The 16,961-nt window shown below is 41.5% G+C and overlaps 1 protein-coding gene across 4 annotated transcripts in view; it reads right to left on the bottom strand.

Moving 5' to 3' along the window:
• The window catches only part of SRPX (sushi repeat containing protein X-linked), a 73,465-nt gene that overhangs the window by 16,625 nt on the left and 39,879 nt on the right, over window positions 1–16,961 (bottom strand). For 2 of the 4 annotated variants that reach the window (XM_025371950.1, XM_025371947.1), the window contains exons 2-4: window positions 12,509–12,568; window positions 8,308–8,499; window positions 6,020–6,196 (exon numbers count right to left, since the gene is read on the bottom strand). In XM_025371950.1, the coding sequence (XP_025227735.1) occupies window positions 6,020–6,196; window positions 8,308–8,499; window positions 12,509–12,568 (429 nt within the window). The remainder of the gene's footprint in view (window positions 1–6,019; window positions 6,197–8,307; window positions 8,500–12,508; window positions 12,569–16,961) is intronic. The other 2 variants (XM_025371949.1, XM_025371948.1) reach the window with 2 other exon arrangements.

Raw genomic sequence — 16,961 nt, 5'->3', positions numbered from 1 at the left:
GGCTCTGGACCTCCAAAAGCCTCCCAAATTTCTTCAAGTAGTTTCTCTATGTGGTCATAGGTATGACATCCTCGATAGTCATAACAAGGATGGGTGGTTAATGAGGGCTCGAAGTAAATAAGATGTCAGCTCTACACTGGGTTGCATTTCATCTTATAGCTGAAGTGAAATCACAAGAGGAAGTTCAAATTTCTGCAAATTCTACTTAATGCTTCTGAACAGGTAGAGAATGTATTTAAAGAGAGCATAGCAAATTAAGGACATTCAGCTTCACGTTACTTTACATATCAACTGATAAGTATTAAGTGCTAGTACGGCCTTAATGAAAGTTAAATGTCCTTTTGATTCTGAATGACAGATGTCTTTGAGAGACTAAATGCACCAAGTAAAATTCTTTATATACTTTCTCCTGTGTCTTGTCTAATAATTTCTCATTTTATTTAGGGTAAGAAGTTATGAATAACTTATTAAACAATTTTGCCTTCAGCTATCCAAATTCATTTTCATTCTATGTCATGCTTCAGTGGGGTGTGAACTTAACAGCCTTAATGCACCAATCCTAAATTGAATAACCACCATATTTTGTTGAATCTAAGTCACTCCTAATTGTGAAATGCATCCCTATTTCGGGGATATTAAAAGGTATACAAATACTATGATGAAATGGAAGCTGCCTTAAGTGCATTCAAGATGTCTATTCTCAGTTGCTAAGTTTTTTTGAAAAATAATTTAATTTTTTACTATAATAGGTGAGAGAAGACAAACTTTCATAATTCAGATGAACATTTCACAGAAAGACAAGTATATAATGACTGCCCCCTGCTGGTCAAATAGAGCTGGCAATTACATTATAGAAAGTATATTTATTAGCATATAGATTTCACTGTAAAATTACATTGTGTTACCATATTTTCTTGGAGTGAAAAAGCATGGTCAGAGTGAAAAGCAACTTAGTCTCTGTCAGGTAAACTAAATGTCCGGGTGATACATTGTTGTTTGTTTTCTGTATCTAGAGGTACTAACAGTGTAAGCACACAGGCTCCAAGATAGGTTATCTGGGTGAAGAATCTCAGAGTTTCCCAAAGCCAGCTTATCTCTAGCTAATCATGATCAGCTGACCTGGCCAAGCTTTTCAGAAACAGTGTTCTTCCAAAGAAGAAACAAGAAGAAATAAATCATTACAAATAATAACTAATGTTGGAGGAATCCTTCCTACATGCCCACCCCATGCTAAGTATCCTCCCTATATTAGTTTACTGAATTTGCACAACCATCCATTAGACTAAGCAGTGTTATTAGCGTCCCCATTTATAGATTGGGAAGAAGCATTTCCTCTCTTTTTGAATTTCTTTGTGGTCGGGGATTTTTAAATGCCATTACATATTTTGAAGTTATTTTAATAAACCAAACCCTTTTGTGTGTCTGCTTGCTGCTGACCTAGTGTTTTCCGCCAATCTTTGCACACATACTGTTTTGTGATGGCCTGTCATAGCTTCCGCATGAACCCTTGAAGAGTCTCCACAGGACTTGATCCTGACACATTCTCAAGCAGCTGCCTTCTCTCTCAGCTGGTGAGACCAGCTGGTCTGCCCTTCAGCTGATGCCCCACAGACCTAGGTCTGTTATTACCCAGATTTGGTCCCAATAGCGTTTTATAAGTTATACATTTCCATGAATGAAAGGAACAAAGTTACTATAGAAACATAATTACTATTCCCTGTTGAATTAAGATGCCTGCAATTTATAAAAATCTTGAAACCTTCAGTGAAAATTCTGGCCTCTGCTCTCTGCCTTATTCATTGGAGATATCTGACAAACTGTCTCCCTTCTCTGTGCTCTAGCTTTCTCTGCGCATATAAAATATGAGAAACAAATATATTGCATTGTATCAACTACTATTTATCTAAGAAGCTGGACTTTTTTTTTTGAGACAGGGTCTCACTCTGTCACCCAGGCTGGAGTGCAGTGGTACAATATCAACTCACTGCAGCCTTGACCTCCCAGACTCATGTGATCCTCCCGTTTCAGCCTCCCAAGTAGCTGGGATTACAGGCGTGCACCACCATGCCTGACTAATTTTTTTATTATTTATTTATTTGTTTGTTTATTTTTGTAGAGACAGGGTTTTGCCATGTTGTCCAGGCTGGTCTTGAACTCCTGGGCTCAAGCAATCTGCCTGCCTTAGCCTCCCAAAGTGCTGGGATGACAGGTGTGAGCCACCAGTGCCCAGCTGAAGCTGAACTATTTACTTGGAAATCCTTGACACATCTAACCAGGTAGGTAGTGGAAAGAAGGAAGAGGTTGAAAAGGACAATGTCTTGGCCAACAGATAACAATAAAATGCAAGGGAAGCGACCCTGTGCCAGTTCCAGACCCAGGCCCTCCAAGAATCTGGTGCCTCCTGCTTTCACTATGTTAAAAGTCAGTTGCCATCTAAAGAAGTCCAATTGACTGGAGAGGCCATGTAGTCAGGATGAGAAATTATAAATGAGAGAGAGAGAGTCAGCCAGACCCCAGTCAGTACAACTTTTCCCAACTGAGGTAGCAGACCTGTGAGTGAAGCCATCTTGAATCCTCCAGCTCCACTTGGTCACCTCAGCCATTAGCACACACAGCAGAGATAAGCTGTCCCCACAAAGCTCTGCCCAGCATTCCAACCCACAGAATCTTTGAGCAATAACATAGTTGTTTGGAACCACTAAGTTTTGGGTGGTCTGTTGTGCAGCAACAGATCACTGATGCAAATATAAAATAGTTTGAGTTTGGTGACAGAAAGAAAGAGTTCTTTTCAAGGGGGCATAGGAAGCAAGTGACTGCCAAATGCAGAACAAATCTGGCCATTGAAAAGTCACCCAGTTGTTTGCTTCCCCCAGCCAGAGTGTAATCTCTGTGGATGGCTCTGGGAAGTGGTTTCCTCTGTTTGGCACCATACAAAAATCCAGAGAACTTTCCAAAACAGACAAAAGAGGCAAGAAGGGAGGCAATGAAATCCACATTTAAAAGTCATGATCATAGCCGGGTGTGGTGGCTCATGCCTGTAGCTCCAGCTCCTCAGGAGGCCAATGTGGGAGGATCACTTGAGCCCGGGAGTTCAAGACCAGCCTGGACGACATAGCAAGAGGCTAGCCTGGGCGACATAATGAGACCTCATCTCTAAAAGTCAACATCTTCACAAGAAAGAAGCCCAAATAAAAATTCATTGGTGATACATTTATATTAGAGAGGGCCACTAAAAGTTGACCTGTTCTGTTTGTACTAACAAATCATGTAAGGGAAAAAGTGAATCAGTATCTCAATCAACAAGTTGCTTTGACACTGAAACTAGCCTCTGAAAGTTTGCAAAAGAATGTGTACTTGTCAACCCAGGAGGAATTTAGCACAATTTAACATCATTTGCAACAATACATGGATACATTTATTCTTAGCCCTACTGATGTTTGCATCAACTGAACAACGCAGTGCAGCCCAGCAATAATGCAATGATCCCATTCCTATGGGTCATTGGGTAAACCAGCTGTGAGACAGCTGGGACACGAGAAATGTATGCCATCAATTTCCATATATTACATCTCCGAAATTTTTTATTCCAGAATTTCATTTGTGTTAATAAATCTCCACCTATTCTACTCTGTAGGAAACAAAAAAATAAGGGAGCATACATATTTATTTAAAAATATGTTTTCCTTGATAGAGAATTAGAACTTAAATGTGTTGTCTGGTCACTTTGTTACAATCTGTTCAGCGGGGCAAAAAGGAAAGTTTGTACATTGTCTTTTGTTAAAGCAATTTTAAATGGATACTCTCTGCATGTCAAAAGACCTTTGATGGTTTTTCATTGTCCATGGTTTTTAAAGTATCTTTAATTTGTTTTCTTCCTGTTTTGGCCTAGGAAGAAGTGTTGGTCTAAAGGAAAGATCATGTGTCTACTCAAAATATGGTCTCTATATGAGGACTTGTGATTCCAACTATCCATTGTTCTATCTAAATGCCAACATAACCAAAAATAACTAAAAATGGAAAGAAAGAAAAATATCCCCCCAAAACGATAGTGGTTACATTCTAAGGTTTATTTTCTTCCAGATCAATGCATGTTGTAGCTCTTCAAAGAGTTTACCCTCCTGCAATTTGCAGTATTTTTTTTCCTCCTACATAGACTTATTTTTATCTATATCTGTTTCTGAAATAACCATGAATTTCAGCCCATTGCCAGAGTATGGTCTGTGTAAGAAAATTAATTTTAACTTGTGGCACCTTCAAATTAGCCAGACCACAGAACTGACCACCTCAGAGTCAAAAGTAAGCCCAGTCTTCTCTCTTCCCTCGCAGTCTAGAAGAGAACTGGGACAACTTTCTCACCACTCAGCACAGCTCTGGCCAAGACTGTTGAAGGCTGTGTGGAAATCTGGGAACTACTTAGCCACTATGTGTCAGCTCCTAAAATAGGTTGAAGTTCTGAGTTACGCTCAAGGACCCCCTACCCCTGCCAACACAAAAACAAATTTATTAAACTATTTTAATATATTAAAGCCAAAAAAATAAATGATACCCCTAGAATAAAATTCACTGGGGACAAACCTCAGCTTGTTTGTCATGAAAATCAAAGAAAGAATTGCCTGCTTGCTTTGCCCATTTCTCTCTGTTTTCCTGGGAGCTCTAGGCTCTCTTGTGGATCGCTCTACCCCTTTTTGTCACCCCTACCTAATTGCATGTACAATCTTCCTTCTCCCAAATATGCCTGAACCTTGTCCTGACAAACTGTAATATGAATCTCCTGAATTCGGGGTTCATTCTCTCTCCCTCTGGGAAGGTTCCAGGCCCATCTGGTCCAGCTTAAGACATGTTGTTGCTTTTTTAGAACAATCAGCATTTTCTTTCCATTGTTGCACACAATCTGGAAATTTAAACAGTATGATCCCTAGAGTACTCTGCCAAAGCTTGCTTAGCAGAAAGATTTTAGAGCTTCTCTCCTCCCACCATCACCTCTGCCCCTTCCAATATGAGGGAGTAGATTCAGTTTTCTTTTTGGTTTGTTTTGAAGAGCTATGCACATACCAAATCACAGAGAGGATATTGAAAGCAACATCTGTGAGGTGCCCCCTGTGGGCAGTGTTACTGGCAGTTAGTGAATAAAATCCAAGGATTCTGCTAAACATCTTGCAAACAAAAAAACAGGGCTCCACAACGAAGAATTATTTGGCCCCAAATGTCCATCATACTGAGGTTCAGAAACTTTGCCCTAAAGCATCATTTAGCAGAATCCTAGGCCCTACCCCAGACCTGCTGAATTTAAATCCGCATTTTTCCCAAGGTCCCTAGAGGACTTCGCTGCACAGTAAAGTTTGAGAAGCAGTGCCTTAGGTCAGTGGCTCTTTATTTGAGTGCTTCACAATCCCTGGGATGCTCATTAAAAAACAAAGTGCTGGGTCTGACTCCTAAAGTTTCTGACTCAGCAGGTGGTAGGGGTGGGTTGGTGAAAATTTGCATTTCTAAACAGTTCCCAGGGGGTGCTACTGCTGCTTCTGCTCCCAGGACCACACCATGGGAACCACTCACTGCCCAACAAACCCAGAGGCAAAATATCCAAATCCCTTCCAGCTGAACAAATTGAGTGCTCACTGACCACCAGAGTCAATGACAAAGGAAGTACACTGGGGCGGAAAGACACATAGATGTTCTCTACTGGACTGTCCCTATAGTGTCAATAACTTTGCTCAGGCCCCTGAACTAAAATCGGCAGGTGTATGCCACATCTCTGCCAGCCTGTAGTTGCCTCAATAGAATAGCAAACCAAGAAAAAGACAAAAGTCAGATGGAAGCCATCAGCTATGAAGTCAGCTGCAGGATAAACACTGAGGTTAGATCTAGGGCTGAGCCAGAGAACCAGGGATGCTACTGAAAGCAAAGTTACATGCTTAGGCCTTGCAGGAGGAATAGTGATGCTCCCTTTACAATCCACGATACGAACACCCCCTGCTCCTCCCAAAGCAAGTGCCTCTTGAGGGCTGTGGCATTTTCTTACCCACACAGGAGGCTGGCCGACCGCTCCAGGCCTTGTTGTCCATACATGTAACGGTCCGCTCCCCTTTCAACGTGTATCCTGGTGAACAGTAATACTCACACCGGGAGTTAAAGTAGGCACCATCTACACACTTAAACCCTCCATTTGCTGGCATGGCAAGGGTAGGACATCGCTTTTCTGAAAATGAGAAAAATCAGATATTCAGTATTTCTTAGTTTTTGTCTATAGAGTTTCGTTTCAGAGTCTAGAAACTGAAAGCATGGGGTGAAAAGTTAATTTAAATATGACAAGGCCGGGCGCAGTGGCTCATGCCTGTAATCCCAGCACTTTGAGAGGACGAGGCAGGTGGATCACCTGAGTTCGGGAGTTCGAGACCAGCCTGATCAACATGGAGAAACCCCATCTCTACTAAAAGTACAAAATTAGCCAGGCGTGGTGGTGCGTGCCTGTAATCCCAGCTACCCGGGAGGCTGAGGCAGGAGGATGGCTTGAACCCAGGAGGCGGAGGTTGTGGCGTGCCGAGATTGCGCCATAGAGCTCCAGCCTGGGCAACAAGAACAAAACTCTGTCTAAATAAATAAATAAATAAATAAAATGGAATTTAAGAAACAACAGATGGCTTTATGTCACACAGAAGAGACAAAGTTTCATGTCACACTGGCTTGGGTTGGCAACCCGGCTAAGCCACTATCTTAGGTTGAGCTTCCCAGAAGCTGATTCTGAGATACGGATTTCTGTGCCTGAGGTTTAGTCAGAAAGTGCTCCCAGGGAGACTAGTGAGCGGGTGAGGAAAGCAGAACAGGGAAGGGGAGAAAGCCAGGCAACATGAGATCTCAGGCAAAGTCAGCAGCAGCCTGATCCCACAGGGAAGCTCTGGCGTGTGAATGACAGCTCATTCTGCCCTGCCCCCAGGCAAGGAGGCTGGGCTTTCATAATTCTTTACCAGTCAGTCATTGGGCAGCTACAGGCTGCTCGCAGGAGATGCTCTCTCTTGTGAAAAGAGAACGAGAGTGAGAAAGAGAGGCAGAGACAGAGAGAGAAAGAGAGAGAGAGAGCGGGAGCAGTCGTCTGAAGGAGCAGTCTTCTGAATAGGTTGAAGTTGCAAGTCTTTAAGAGCAAAGTACTCAGAAGCTGGGTACTGGATACACACAACTAGGAAAAGGCATTGAGGAGATCTGGGTAGAGCAGATTGTCCACTACAGTCACCCAGTTGCAGAGTCTGCATAGTCTTGATGACATGGCTGCAGCCTTGAAACCTCAGTTTCCCCGACAATGAAATTAACATAATGGCACCCATATTGATAGTGTTACTGTAAAAATTAAATGTATGTGAAATTCTTGGCAAACCATAAGTGCTCAAAAAGTGGTGGCTGTTTTGAATACCAAAGACATCTAAAGTGTGCTTCAACAATGCTGTACCACTTGCAGTTTTCCAAATGAGATATGACTTGTCATGAAGCTAAAAGCCAGCCCCTGAAATGCTACTCCTCTAATCTTCTCCCCTGAGGCACACTCACTTTCATAAATAAGCATCACTTCTTCTGTGACTCTTTCCTGCCTCCCTAAGCCCCACTGCTTGGAAGAACACTTCTTTTTTTTTTTTTAGAGACAGAGTCTCCCTCTGTCACCCAGGTTGGAGGGCAGTGGCGCCATCTTGGCTCACTACAACCTCTGCCTCCTGGGTTCTAGCAATTCTCCTTTCTCAGCCTCCTGAGTAGCTGGGATTACAGGCGCATGCCGCCACACCTGGCTAATTTTATGTATTTTAGTAGAGACAGGGTTTCACCATGTTGCTTAGGCTGGTCTCGAACTCCTGAACTCAGGCAATCCACCCGCCTCAGCCTCACAAAGTGCTGGGATTACAGGCATGAGTCACCACGCCCGGCCAGGAGAGCACTTCTTTAATCTGCTACTGACTTAGTACCCTTCTTGTACTTATCTCTCAGATGACACCTCTGCCTTGCTAGAACCTCTTCATGGCAGGACCCACATGTGTCTTATTTGTTTCTAAATCCCCAACACCTCTTCAGGATCCAGCACTAACTGAACAAATGTAATTCATTTTCTGAACAATGGTCTTCTCTCCCCTTTTCTCAAACAGCTGATCATATCATTCTCTCTGAGAGGAGCCATCGCACTTCCACTATATCTTTAGAATCCCCCTGTTGTCCCCCTGCTCATAAAGAGAATTTTCCTCATCCATGTTCGGTGAAAATCCTCAATCTTGGAGCAAAAGAACGTTGGCTCTGGTCATCCCTGAGGACCCAACACAGAGCTGGCCTACTTACGTTTGCAGATGACCTTGTCAGACCATCGTTTATTTGACTGGCAGATCAGTAGCGAAGAGCCATGCAGCTCGTAGCCCTTCTGGCAGCGAATGTCGCACCTGGTTCCCAGGGCTGTTTTGTAGTATCCTCCTTGAGGGGCCCTGCAGTATACATCTCCATACTTCACCTTAATGGGGGAGCACCACGGGGTATCTACAAGTAGCAGAAACAAGAGAGGAGATAAATACGAGTAGCAGAAACAAAAGAGGAGATAAATACGAAATGACACTTTCAGAAAATGTGTCCCCTTACTCTCACTGTCCCAGGCTGGCTACATTCCAAATTGTGGACCTTCAATTAGTGCCCCATGTTTTCTTAGGTGTCTCTGGGTAGGGAGGTTATAATCATGGGACTAAGTGTCGGATATATCTGAACATGAATCTGAGTTCCTCTATAACTAACTGTGTGATCTTAGACAAGTTAGCTAACCTCTCTGAATCAATAACTATACTTATGCCATAGTGCTGTTATAAGGACTAAATAAAAATTGCATATCAAGCAGCTAGCCCAGTGCCTAGCACATAGTGTATGTTCAATAAATGCTTGTTCTTTTTTAGTATTTCCCTTAGCTAGATACATAAGATTTTTTTTATTTTTATTTTTTAGATAATTCTTTCAAGAGCAATTGATGTCATACATAGTGGCGGGGATTCAATAATTGGTTAATTTGCATTTCTTCTAAGCTGTATGCACATTCTCTCTAAAATGTTGTAATACTGGCATTAATCTAAATAATGCTACAATTTCCAGGTTTTTGCAACAATATATAAATTTGGCCTAAAGTCAAAGAACCATTGCTCTCCATAGGGAAGTGTCCCCAGTTATGCCCCATTTCGGTAACAGGGTGACACCCTCCCCAGATGACAAAGTTGCAGGTGTTTTGATTTTGGTCTCACAGTTGCCCAAAGCACAGCTAGGATGAAATGAATAAATCAGAGCCTCCCTGTTGTGCTTTTGAAATGTTATCTTTGAGATCCACAACATGTAAGGGTAACACTAACTCCTTGGTGGATAAGTTCCTACAGCAGCCACTGCCCCAATGTCCCACAATCAATTGGGGAACAGTGAGGAGTTCACTAAAGTCTGCCAGGCTCTCAATGCCATGAATAGGAGCCACTTCCCTGCAGCTGCCTGGCTCATCACTCCAACTCAGCACCTGAGCTGTCAGTGAGTGAGGTAAGACCGCCATCATGTGGCCAGGAAAGAGGACAGACCCCTGTTTTACTTTCCCAGGAATTCTCTTCTGAGGATATGCCTCCAACTGCCTCTCAGTTACAAAAACCAACAGTTCTGGCCACGTCTTATGCATAGACCACTGTTTTACTTTTGCCTTCACATTTCCTTCAGCTAATACTTTCTCTTTTTTTTTTCTTTTGTAGAAACAGGGTCTCACTCTGTCACCCAGACTGGAGTGTAGTGGCATGATCATTGCTCACTGCAGTCTCGGCCTCCTAGGCTCAAGTGGTCCTCCTGTCTCAGCTTCCCAAGCAGCTGGAACTACAGGCACGCACCACCGTGCCTGGCCTGGCTAATACTTTCATCATATAATGTTTTGCAGACAGCTGCAAGTGAGTCCTAAACTCAAGACTCAAGTAATCTTCCCTGGACTTTCTAGGTAAAAGTGATGTCCTGAAGGCTTAACTAGAACTGATTAAATTTGACCATGTGGATATAAACTTGCAGGAGCTCACACAAGGCCTAAAGAACTTCCTTGAATAAAGTTTCCTTCCTCTAAGGGTTTACAGATATAATCTGTATGTACTACACATATTTGTGATATACAGTACTCCCCCTTTGCCCACAGGGGATATTGGATACCTGAAGCCTTGGATAGTACTCAACGCTATATATACTGGGTTTTTTTCTTATACAAACATACCTATGATGAAGTTTAATTTATAAATTAGACATGGTAAAAGATTAACAATAAGTAATAATAATATAGAACAATCATAACAATATACTATAATGAAAGTTATATGAATGTACTGTCTCTCTCTCTCAAAATATCTAATATTTTTGGGCTGAGGTTGACTGAAGGTAAGTGGAACCTTGGAAAGTGAAACCACAGATAAGGGGGAACTACTGTATGTATAGATATGACCTGCTTATACATACATCACAAATTCACTCAATCAGTATGAATATATGATGGTATTCCAAGCAAAATAATCAAAAGCCATGATTGCCACATACCAAGAGTGTCGTAAATGTTGGTTACATTTAATTTTCTTTCCTATTTTACTTTAATTCAAAAACACTTTGTGCTAGACACTGTGCAGGGGCCTCAGGATCTAAAACTAAACCCTCAGTTAATAATGGCTTGCCTCTAGCTTTTAAAATTAAAAAAACTTGGCCAGGTGCGGTGGCTCACGCCTATAATCCCAGCACTTTGGGAAGCCAAGGTGGATGGATCATCTGAGGTTAGGAGTTCGAGACCAGCCTGGCCAATATAGTGAAACCACCGTCTCTACTAAAAATACAAAATTAGCTGGGCGTGGTGGCGTGTGCCTGTAGTCCTAGCTACTCGGGAGGCTGAGGTAGGAGAATCACTTGAACCTGGGAGGCGGAGGTTACAGTGAGCCGAGATCGCACCACTGCACTACAGCCTGGGTGACAGGGTGAGACTCCATCTCAAAAAATAATAATAATAATAATAAATAAAACTTAAATTTTATTGTATAAAGTGTACAACATGATGTTTTGATATACTTATACATACTGAAATGATTGCTACCAGTAAGCAATTTAACTGACAATAGAAACAATGCCCCAAGAAAATTTATTCTTAAACATTCAGGGTAAGTTCTAGGGCAAGCACACATTTTGGCCATCTGGTCTACCTGTCACATTTGCAATGCTGTGAGGTGAGGATGGACGTGAAAAACAATGACCTGAGGGTACTAGGCAACCCCTGCTATAGATGTGAAGGGTCATCTGTGCATGCATGTGTTTTAGGAAGATTTTTCAACAAGGGACTCAAAGAAAAAAAATCTAAACCCATAAATAGTTAAGAAGTTTTATGAATTAGAACATTTCTTTACCACAAACATCTGATTAACATATTGGTGCTTTGCTTGATTGGTTAATTTCTGAGGCTATGAAGATAGAAACTATAGGTAGGAATGAGTACTTGCATTCAGATGTCACAAACAAATGTGGTAGGTGGTGGGAAGCACACCTGGACATAAGCACCAGGCACCAGTCATTATATTGGAAATATTATTGACTTGTGTAGAAAACAACTGAAGGACATCTCCAGCCAAAAGCTGTCCAGTCCTACCCTGATTCTCCTGTATCTGAGACACATCACAACAAACAAGGGCCACGTCCTCATCCCAGGAATTAGGACAAATTTCCAGGGCAAAATGCCACAGTGGAACTTTGTTAACCTTTTTTTTTTTTTCTTCTTCAAATTCTTCCTCCACTGTAAGAGGAACTAGATTCAGAGCGAAAGCATCTCTCAATTTACCTTCATTTCTCCCAGGTTTCCCTAAACTTCAGAGAAATGTTTCACCAGTAGAAATATTTGTGGACCTACTTACCTGAGTCTGCATAGAAGGTTCTTGTTTAGGCTTTTTATACCTGCTGGGGGGGTGGATTGCTGCGAATATGTAGAGATGGAGTTCTTTATCATTAAGTTAAGTTTCATTTGAGCAACATACTTTAACATACCGTTTCAGGAGCCATGCTGGGCTCAGAAAGAGCACGATGAAATGAGCTTATGAAAATCAAGTTTTCTCATTCCCCATTCATCTTAGTACATTATCAGCACTTGGTCCAGATTTGACCTTGGGGGGTTTACTCTGGATGATTCTGGCTGTAATGTGTGAATTAGGCAGAACTCATGGCTTGATTTTCACTTTCATCAGCTACAGCTGCCTTCGCAGAAGTGAGGACAGTAAAGAAACTTATGAGAATAAAATGACCATTGGGATGCTGAAAGACAGCATTTCAGAGATTTCCGACGCATTTTGTTTTATTTCCTTTTTTAAAAAAGGGAGTATATATATATTTTTTTAAAAAAATACTTTTTCCTTGATAGATAATTAGAACTTAAATGTGTTGTCTGGTCACTTTATTACAATCTGTTCTGCAGGGCAAAAAGGAAAGTTCTCCTGGCATCAGCAGGTCCTCATTAGCACACAAGCAAAGCATTCACCTTTATATCTAGGGTGTGAATACCCGACTTCATCGTCTTCTAGTGGTGAGTCTCCCGATCCTACAATAAAAAAGAACAGAAACTGCAGCAAGAAAAGCCACATAGTATGGACGCATATTTCAAAGCATTGCTTTGCCACAGACCATGCAGGAGATGCTATTAGAACGCAGAGCCAAGAGCAAAAGCTTCTGTGGCCATTCATGAAGGAACAAACAGGGGATCTCTCAGAGTAAAACTGGCTGAGCTGAGATTGCCAAAAACCAATCAAAATGAGCCTCAAACTGTTTTGGAATCACCATATGCCAAGTGAAATTCTGGAAGAGGGAAATAGAGAGAGTCAACTTCACTCTGAGAAGATGCCAATGTATATGAATCTCATGCCAGGGGAGATGCAATAAAATGTGTGCATCAGATACAGTCCACAGTTTCCCCAGCGGTCAAAGAAAACCCAGTAGAACTGGGTGTTTATGGTACCTGAAAACAGGTCCATCTTGTGAACTAAATTTAAATGGAAGATAAGGAGGTAAATCAAATGTCTTATCTTAATGACAAAAGAAACACAAAATTGCCTCTATATACAGTATTTGTAGGAAATGAGGTCTGAAATAGACTGTCTGTGTGCTTATTTAGAACCTCTCATGAAGGTATGGCTTAAGTAAAATTTCCTTTTTCTTTTCTTTTTTTTTTTCTTTCTTTTTTTTTTTTTGAGACAGAGTCTCGTTCTGTTGCTAGGCTGCAGTGCAATGGCGTGATCTCGGCTCACCGCAACCTCCGCCTCGGGTTCAAGCGATTCTCCTGCCTCAGCCTCCTGAGTAGCTGGGATTACACGCATGTGCCACCATGCCTGGCTAATTTTGTATTTTTAGTAGAGACAGGGTTTCTCCATGTTGGTCAGGCTGGTCTCAAACTCCCGACCTCAGATGATCTTCCTGCCTCGGCCTCACAAAGTGCTGGGATTACAGGCATGAGCCACCATGCCCAGCCAGTAAAATTTCTTAATGAGTGTTGCTACCAATAAAAACCACGGCCTCAGAGAGAACGTCTGTGTATTATTTTAATTTAACTCATTTGCAAGTTGGAGCTGAATGGTTTTTAGAATATTAAATATTGAATTCCAGTGAGCAGTAAATCCTTAATCCTTGAAGTAGTAGCAGGTGCCAAACTTCAAAACTATAATCTTAAATTCAGAGAACTTCCCTCCAGACTTCACAGTCTATTCAATGACTAGAGTTAGCTCTATCTTGGTCACGCATTTAGCTGTAGTTACCTGCCACCACTCCACTGTGAGGTTATTCAAATCCCCATGCAGCTAATGAGTAATGGTCCCTGTTCCACTTGTGCTCTGGATGAGAGATGTAGAGTGTGGAAACAGAAAGTGGGGAGGAGATGAGGGCTGGACTGTGTCCATTAGGAAAAGACCCACAACTACAGAAGCCCAATTCTGTATTCTCCTTAGATGCAGATTTCTTCATCTTGTCTCTGCACACCCAGATGTGTACAAAATTACAAACTATTCATTATTGCATATTAAAAAAATGAGCACTGCGGCCAGGCACAGTGGCTCATGCCTGTAATCTCAGAAACTAGGGAGGCTGAGGTGGGAGAATTACTTGAGCCCAGGAGTTCAAAAAACAGCCTGGATAACATAGGGAGAACCTATCTCAAAAACAAAACAAAACAAAACAAAACAAAAAACCATGAAAACCAGGAAAGCTACCTAACAATGTGAATCAAAAGCCTATGCTCAAATCCTTTGATCAAGTCATTCCACTTTTAGGAATCTACCCAAGGAAATAGTTGAACTGCATGTCTGCATGTGAACCTTCAATCATTCCAATTTAAAAAAAAAAAAAGACAAAAAACAAACAAAAAAACCCAGATACATGAGAAGCAAACTTTCTCCCCCTGCCCAGCCCTCCAACACACATATACACACACACATACATTTTGCCCTCAGTTGTCATCCTGGTTAACTTGTCTACAGCATTTACAGCATTTACTATGAATGACTACCCATTCATTTCATGAAACTCTCTTCTGCAGTGGCTTCCAAATGACGACAGTTTCCCGATTTTCTTCCTCCTTTCTAAACAGACTCTCTGGACAGCACATCTAGATCAGCATGCCATTTGGACATAAGTATTTCCCAGGAATCCAGTATTGGTCCTTTACACATCTCCAGACTATTTTTCTGGGCCATCTCACTCCCATACTTGCCTCAAACCATTCCTCATGTACTGATGACAAATCCATTGTTTCTAGTCTTGAACTGTCTCCTAAAAAGGCAGTCTAGAATCTTCAACTGTTGCCTGCATATCTCCATACTCACACTCAACCTGCTCAAAACCAGATTCCTTTTCTTATCACCAAAGCTGTGCATCCCCCAGTGTTTCCCATTTCAGCAAACAACCATCTTCCAGCTAGTCTGCCACAGGGAAAATCTCAGCCTTTTTTTCTTCTATCTTCTTCATCTACCACATTCTAAGATAGGAATTAACTTAAATATCCAACTACAAGAAATGGTCATATTATGATCCATTCATAACATAATAATGTTCATTTTGAAGCGGTTTCTTAACATGGGAAAATATTATAGACTGCTGAATGAATAAAGAATGAAGCATAACCCCCAAAATGCAAAAATGCATTAAGAAAGATTTTAAAAGATGGCAAAGCTCATTTGTGAGAACAACAATATGGATGAATAAAACTAAAATAATATTGTAAGCAAAGTTGGTCCCAGAAGACTATATACTATATATATGATTCCCTTTTTATAAAGTTCAAAAACTTCTAACACTAAATTGTTGGGAAATACAAAGATACGTATGGTAATTTTTAACAAAGCAAGGAGATCTCTTACCCTTTCCTAACCCTCTATTCTTGAACAATCGAGTTCTAAGACCTTTAGAGCAAGGCAGACATCTGTACCAGAAAGGATAGGGAAGCATGGTAGGCCAGAATAGGATGTCAGAGCCCAAACAGGGCATAGAGGGAAAACAGGGGCAAAGAGAGAATGCACATGGGTGGATAGCACAGGAGGAGCATCACAGATGAGTAAGATAAGGAGGGTTTTCACATGGGTAAGGTGGAAGAAAGCCTGGCATTGGGTTGGAAAGTACAGTTTCTAGATTCCCTTATCCCTAGGTTGTGAAAGGGTCTACTTTTAGTGATTTGGAAGGAATCAAAGGGAAGGAACTCTTTTCTGCAGTTGTTCATGCAGAAAATAGGCTTCAGCAGATGTGAGTGTTGTCAACTGTGCCCACTGTCCCCTCATCAGTTTTGTGTGGTAGGGAAGATGGTGATGTTGGCAGTGGTGATAGTCACGGCAGCAACAGTTTCCTAGCCTGAGTGATAAGAGGAGTTTCTGGCATCTGGACTGAAGTCATGGTGCCATTTGACCTTGAATGCAGACTTCTTGACTTCCATTGTTTCAGCCCTTCCAATTTTGTGAGTACCTTATTTCCTGCATTAAATGTTTTTTTGTGTAAAATACCTAGAGAGGATTCTGTTTCCTATACTAAACTTAAGAGATATTTAAGCAAATCCAATTAAGAAATGAATACATGGTTTTATAGCTTTCTCTTAGTAACTGGACACTACCCTAACACAGGGCACACTGCTTTCTACCCACAAGTCTTTTGTAGATAAGAGAGGGGACTTTTATGTGAACATAGATGAGTAAGGAGGAAAAAAGCAAAAAAAAAAAAAACCTGCTAAAGTCAAACTTACTCTTTTTCCGAATTGGTCTATCTACTAAGCTAAATGCAATCTGATTTCTGTGCAACTGAATTCACATGGGAAAGGAAATAACACACACTAAGTGCCTTTGATATATGTACTATGCTAGGCAATTTCTATGCACTGTCTCATTAAATCTATACAATAACACTGGCCAGTTGGTACTATTTTAGATTTATCAGTAGGGAAACCAAGTCTCTAAGGTCTTTAACTACTTGTCCAAGGTTATGCAGCCAGTAAGCGGTAAATCAGGGATTCAAATCCTGTCTGCCTGGCCTTCAAATCTATCATTCTTTTTTCACTAGGCCTTACTGCCTTCTGCTCCTACAATTTCAAAGAAATGAGATAGCTGGCTTTGGGATCACTGATAGGCAAACAGCAAATGGCTTCTTCAGTAGTGTGAGAACAAGTATGCCAAGAGTGGGTCCCACAGAAGCAAAATGAAGAATCCATGTGTAGCAGAAGCTGCTGGTTGTCTGTCCAGCAGCCATTCTCCCATTCCTTCTTACTAAAAGATCACAGGTTGTGTTCAGCAGCAATGTGTCCCTCCCCAAAAGATGAACCATGATGACTCTAAGTCAAAAAATTAATTCCCCTTTTCCAGGAATTGCTCCAGGGATAAGCGTGTAACCCAATATTGGACAATGGCAAGTAAAACGAAGTCTGCTTGGGGTGGGGGGAGGGAGCTTATAGGAAAGATTTTCTTCCTGAT

This window comes from Theropithecus gelada, chromosome X, assembly GCF_003255815.1.
Source record: "Theropithecus gelada isolate Dixy chromosome X, Tgel_1.0, whole genome shotgun sequence".
NCBI classification, from domain to species: Eukaryota; Metazoa; Chordata; class Mammalia; order Primates; family Cercopithecidae; genus Theropithecus; species Theropithecus gelada.
Note: the sequence above shows the minus strand (reverse complement) of the source record. Positions and strands in the feature narration are given on the sequence as shown.